The 6,000-nt window shown below is 47.6% G+C and overlaps 1 protein-coding gene across 1 annotated transcript in view; it reads left to right on the top strand.

The window, feature by feature from the left end:
• The window catches only part of ANTXR1 (ANTXR cell adhesion molecule 1), a 34,892-nt gene continuing 28,892 nt past the window's right edge, over positions 1-6,000 (top strand). Inside the window, exon 1 of the mRNA XM_064731056.1 lies at positions 1-568. Within this exon, the coding sequence (XP_064587126.1) occupies positions 417-568 (152 nt within the window). The 5' untranslated portion in view covers positions 1-416. The remainder of the gene's footprint in view (positions 569-6,000) is intronic.

Raw genomic sequence — 6,000 nt, 5'->3', positions numbered from 1 at the left:
AATAATAATTAAAGGGAAGGGGGGAAGCCACAAGCCCTCCCTGCGTTTGCTGAGGCCCGTGACAAAGCGAGAGGAAGAGGAGGAGGAGGAGGAGGCTGCTCCTGGCAAACAATGGTGCTGCTCCCGCAGAGCTGCCGGGGACGCTGAGGGTCGAGCCCCTTTAAAAAGAAAAAAAGTGGAATACAGTATTGTGCATCTTGAAATCCGAAACCGAGAAACAGCGGCGCGAGGGAAACAAGGGGGAAGGAAAGCCCCGCAATTCCTGCGGACAGCTGTTGCGAGCGGAGTTTTCAGGAATACAATTCACACCGAAACCTTCCGGGGGTCGCTGGATGGCTTTTGTGGAGAAACCTGGGAAATAAAGCAGCCTCGGAAGAAGAAGAGATTTTTCCTTTTTCTCCTCCTCTCTGGATATAATGGCCACTGCAAGGCAGAGCATCTGGAGGTTTGGTTTGCGGTGCGCCTTGCTCGCCGTTTGCACCCTCACCTGCGACGGGCACGGCGGGCGGAGAGAGCACGGAGGTCCTGCCTGCTATGGGGGCTTTGATCTGTATTTCATCCTGGACAAGTGAGTCCCGCCTGCTTTGTTCGTTCCGCCGGGCTCCGGGCTGGGATGAGGAGATTTCCTCTGGGTTTGGGGTTTGCGGGAGTCCCCGTGTCCCCAGGGCACCTCGCGGCTCCCGCTGCTCGCTGTGTTACCCTGTGGTGGCTCCGGTGCTAAATCCCTTTGTGCTCCGTGATGGCATCGTTATGGGCTTTGCAGGGCGGGAGCTCTGTGTGTGCTGAGCTTGAGTGTGTTGGTTAAAGCAGTGCCTAAAGAGTGCAGAATTGGCCCTGGAGAGACCAATTCCAGGCTGGGATGTGCAGGGAGTGCAGAATTGTTCCTGCAGGGAGTGCAGAATTGTTCCTTCAGACACCGATTCCAGGGCTGGGAACATGCAGGGAGTGCAGAATTGTTCCTTCAGACACAAATTCCAGGGCTGGGATATTGCAGGGAGTGCAGAATTGTTCCTTCAGACACCAATTCCAGGGCTGGGGTGTGAAGGGAGTGCAGAATTGTTCCTGCAAGGAGTGCAGAATTGTTCCTGCAGGCACAAATTCCAGGGCTGGGAACATCCAGGGAGTGCAGAATTGGCCCTGGAGAGACCAATTCCAGGGCTAGGAACATGCAGGGAATGCAGATTTGTTCCTGCAGGGAATTCAGAATTGTTCCTTCAGACACCAATTCCACGGCTGGGAACATGCAGGCAGTGCAGAATTGGCCCTGGAGAGACCAATTCCAGGGCTGGGATATCACAGGGAGTGCAGAATTGTTCCTGCAGGGAGTGCAGAATTGTTCCTGCAGCACCAATTCCAGTCTGGGACATCACAGGGAGTTCTGCCCTTGCCCACAGCTCCCAGAGAGGGGCTGCTCCCCTCAGAGAGGGCTGAATTCAGCTGCTGGGATGGAGAGCAGCTCGTTTAAAGAGCTTCATTTGCCCGAGCTGAGTCACACTTTCTTTGTTTCTTCTGTTAATCAAAGGCATATTTTGCCTGTTTAGCTGTTTGTGCTGCAGATAACTTCCTGCCTCGCTTTTTCATCACTAACTGTGGCAGTGTCACCTCCTTGGCGCCGCACCAGCGCTGCTTTTCGCAGATGGGGATGGAGCAATGTGGAATCGTTTTGTGCTGAGCTTTGGAAAGCTCCTTACTAAAGCAATACAGCAATTAACAAAAGAAAGGAAAAAAACCTTAAAAAAAAATCCTAGCTGAAATGGTTGTCCTGATTTTCTCCATCAAGAGCAGTTCTTTTGAAGCAAAGGCTTGGAAATGGTGGAGGTGCTGCCTGCCAGAGCCATGGCACTGACATTAATAACCATAAATTGCAGAGGCAGGAAAGTGTTTGCACGTTGCCAGAAGCGCTCCCAGACGAAGTTTCTGCCTGATCCTCTGGAGTGTTTTGCAGTAGCTCCCACATTCCATCAGCAGAAATGACTTGGAATTACATAACCCTTTATTACAAAATCCTGGGCAAAACCCAGCGCTGAGACACTGCCTGCTGCAGAGTGCCAGTGCTCCTGATGCTCCACCTTTTAATTGCAAGGACTATAAATCTCATAACAGTGATGTCCAGCTTCCCTTGGCTGAAACCATAAATCCTTGAGGTGATGTTCACCTTCCTTTCTCAAGCTGTTTTTCTCTGCTTTATTGAGGTGTGAGATAAGTGTGTTTCCTTTATATATATTCCAAAGCTATAGTTTCAAGGATACAAGCAATATTCTAAAATTATAATTAGAAAGGTTATTATTGCAGAACTCTTTAAGGATTAACTACAAGCAAAAAGCAACATCCTTAACACTTTAATTCCAATGCTCCTAAATCAACAAGGGTTAATTGCAAACAAAAGATAGGTTCATAGGCTTTTTCCATGGTTTATTTTCCTCAGTTATTGTTAGAATTGGCAGCTGTAGGTCCCACTGTAGGTCTCCACACATATCACAATCACAAATACACACATTGACACGAAACACAGCTTTGCATTTCTCAGATGAGCATTCCTGGTGGAAGGAATGGGCAGGAGCTCCCTGGCAGCTGGGACCCAGTGAGTGCCTGCAGCACTCTGTGCTTTATCTGCTGATTAATGGAAATTAAGGCACGGCTGCTTATCTGCTGATTAATGGAAATTCAGCCATGGCTGCTTGTTTGTCAGTTGTTTTCCTGCACAACCCCTGCCAGCCAGGAGGAGAGGAATGTCCTGAGGGGTTTGTCCTGCTCTGACCTGAGCCCCGTGGATGCGTGCTGGCAGCGAGCTGTGTGCTGTGGCACGAGATATCAGCATTTCCTCCAAGGATTGCATCACCCCTCAGAGCCTCCGTGCTCTGGAGGCCTTTCACAATTGCTCCTGCAGGGTTTGGGAGGGCAGAGGATGCTTTTGGGCTCGTTGGTGTTGGTTTTGAGGAGCTCAATAAAGGGATGCTGCACAACTTAGGTAAAAGGCATCTCTGAGACTTATAGCCCAAACCCAGCAAGTTTGAGGAGATTTTTGGCTCAACACCAGCCTCCATGCTCTGGAGGGCTTTCACAATTGCTCCTGAATGATTTGGGAAGGCAGAGGATAATTTGGGGCTCATTTATGTTGCTTTTGAGGGGCTCAGTAAAGAGATGCTGCACAGCTTCTTAGGTAAAATGGCATCTCTGAGACTTCTGGGAGTTAGCCCAAACCCAGGCAAGCTTAAGGAGATTTTTGGATCCACACCAGCCCCTGAACCAAGTGTCTCCATGTCCTCCTGCCAGCTGCAGAGCCCTTCACTCACATGAGACGTTGGTGTCAGAGTCTGGGCTGGATTCTGTGCAATCCCTCCTGGATTGTGACTGGATAAAGCCACAGGTGCAGAAATGGAAAAGTGGAGTCTAAAAAGTGCAAGAAGGACCAAGTCTAGGGAGGCTTGAGCAGCTTCAGGTGCAGCTTTGGGTGCTGGAGCACCCTGTCCCAGCGAGGAGGAGGAGGCACTGCTGAAGGAGCCACTGCAGGGTCTCTCTCCACACCTGACAGGTACAAAAGGCCAGAGCAGGTGGCCACAGAAGGTCTCACTCTCCTGTTAAAGAGAATGGTTTACGTGGGTTTTGTAGCCATGATTTTTTCTGAAAAATCCTTTCCTTGGGATTTTTCCTCCTGAGAAGCTGAGAGGCCTCAGGAACAAAATGTAAGCATTGGTTATCTGCTGCTGTGGAATGCAACAGGTGCATCTGTGATTGGTCTCATGTGGTTGTTTCTAATTAATGGCCAATCACTGTCTGGCTGTCTCAGACTCTCTGGTCAGTCTCAAGCCTTTACTATCATTCTTGTTTTTCTATTCTTAGCTAGCCTTCTGGTGAAATCCTTTCTTCTTTTAGTATAGTTTTAATATAATATATAGAATGAAATAATAAATCAAGCCTTCTGAAACACGGAGTCAGATCCTCATCTCTTCCCCATCCTCAGACCCCTGTGAACACGGTCACAGGGTTTAATTTCCATCTATTGGGCCCTCCTCCAGAAGAGCTTTTGGCATCCTCAGGACGAGCCTTTTCTTCAATTGCAAGTTCACAGCATCAGCCATTCAGCTGCAAATCCTTGGCTCGCTGCTCATCTCGGCTCTTTGGGGAATATGAGGAGAGAACTATTTGAAAATTGGCTTTTCTTATCTTACAGTTGGACTCTAGAAGCGCTCATCCTGCTCAGAGCTCTTGGCCTGGCTCCCTGTGCAAAGGGAGTGTCATTTACAGTGTGGCTGCTGAATGACACAGCTCAGGGAGGTGGGCACTGCGAGCTGATGCTGCTTTTGTGAGCTTTGCTCTGGCTGCAGAAATCCTGGCTGTGTTGGGTTGGTCCATTTTTATTGGTTGTGTTTGGTTGGTCCATCTTGTTGCTTTTATTTGGTTTGCCCATTTTTGTTGTTTTTATTGGGTTTGCCCATTTTTGTTGCTTGTCTTGGGTTTGTCCATTTTTGTTGGTTGTCTTGGGTTTGTCCATTTTTGACGGTTCTGTTGGGTTTGCCCATTTTTGTTGCTTGTCTTGGGTTTGTCCATTTTTGTTGGTTGTGTTGGGTTTGTCCATTTTACGCCGAGTGAAGAACATGAGAAGTCTCAAGTGCGATTCAGAAATTGCATTTGGGCAGGGGCTGCTGCTCCCAGCTCCTCGTGCCTGCCACCAGATGGGTCAGGAAATGTGGGAATCTCCCCTGAGGTGCTTTTGGGAGGGGAATTTTTGGTCTAAAGCAACTGAAACAAGCATTAATTGGTTTCTGATTAACCAACCTTGCCTCTCCAAGCCTTCTGGAGACTGATGTGACCCTTGCTATAAATTCAGGTGGTTTTTATGCCTCACCACCTAAAGACAATAAAAACTTCTTTTCCAGGCCAGTTGTAGGAAATGATCTGGGCCTGGAGTGCCTGTGGAATTCAAGCTCTCTGAGTTATCCCATCCATCCAGGGGGAATTTGCACCTGGGGCTGAGCCCTGTGTGTCTCTGTTCTATCAATTTGGGGGTTGAGTTTCCTGTCTGAGAGCAAGTCCTGATGTTGTCACCCCTCACCTCTTATGATTCCAATTTTCCCTCTGCCTGTGGTTTAATTGGTTTATCGAGAGCTTGGCTATTGGTGTTCCTTTGTTCCTTTTTAATAAACATTTGTGTGGGGAAGGAGCCCTTGTGCCATGTCCTGAGGAAAGAAAGAAATGAAGAATTCATTACTAAAAGCATTTGCTGAGGGTCCTGCCTGCTCTGCCTCTCCCCTAGCATGAAATAAATAATAATAAATAGCAATAAACCACAGCTTTACATCCTGTGGTTTATTCCTGAGCAGCCAGGCTGGGGACCTGCTCTGCTTCTCCCCTGGCATTAAATAAATAATAATAAACAGCAGTAAACCATAGCTTTACGTCCTGTGGTTTATTCTCTGAGCAGCCAGGGTGGGGACAGCTCTGCCTCTCCCCCAGCATGAAATAAATAATAATAAATAGCAATAAACCACAGCTTTACATCCTATGGTTTATTCCCTGAGCAGCCTGGGGACCTGCTCTGCCTGTCCCCTGGCATTAAATAAATAATAATAAATAGCAATAAACCATGGCTTTACATTCTGGGTTTATTTCTGAACAGCCTGAGGACCTGCTCTCCCTTTCCCCTGGCACTCCCAGGGCTGAGCCAGGACAGCTCCTTTGCCTTTTCTTCCTGGGAAGTGAAAAACCATCTCAAACCTTCACCTTTAAGCTGCAGACCAATGAATTTCTGTTGGAGCTGGAATGGTTATTTCCCCTGTAAATATTTCTAATTGTACTCAAGGAATTGAATAAGTGATGACACATTTATTTTCCAACTCCAGGAAAGAAATTTTTTTCCCCAATATTAATATTCCAGTGTTCACAGAAGTGTTTATGCCAGAAGGGGCATTTTGTGCTGAAAGATTCTGATTAACCTAATTTTTTCCTCGTTCTTACAACATAAAGAAGAATAATCCAACCCCATTACATCCTGTGGTTTAT

The sequence above is a fragment of the Zonotrichia leucophrys genome, chromosome 22, assembly GCF_028769735.1.
Source record: "Zonotrichia leucophrys gambelii isolate GWCS_2022_RI chromosome 22, RI_Zleu_2.0, whole genome shotgun sequence".
NCBI lineage: Eukaryota > Metazoa > Chordata > Aves > Passeriformes > Passerellidae > Zonotrichia > Zonotrichia leucophrys.
Note: the sequence above shows the minus strand (reverse complement) of the source record. Positions and strands in the feature narration are given on the sequence as shown.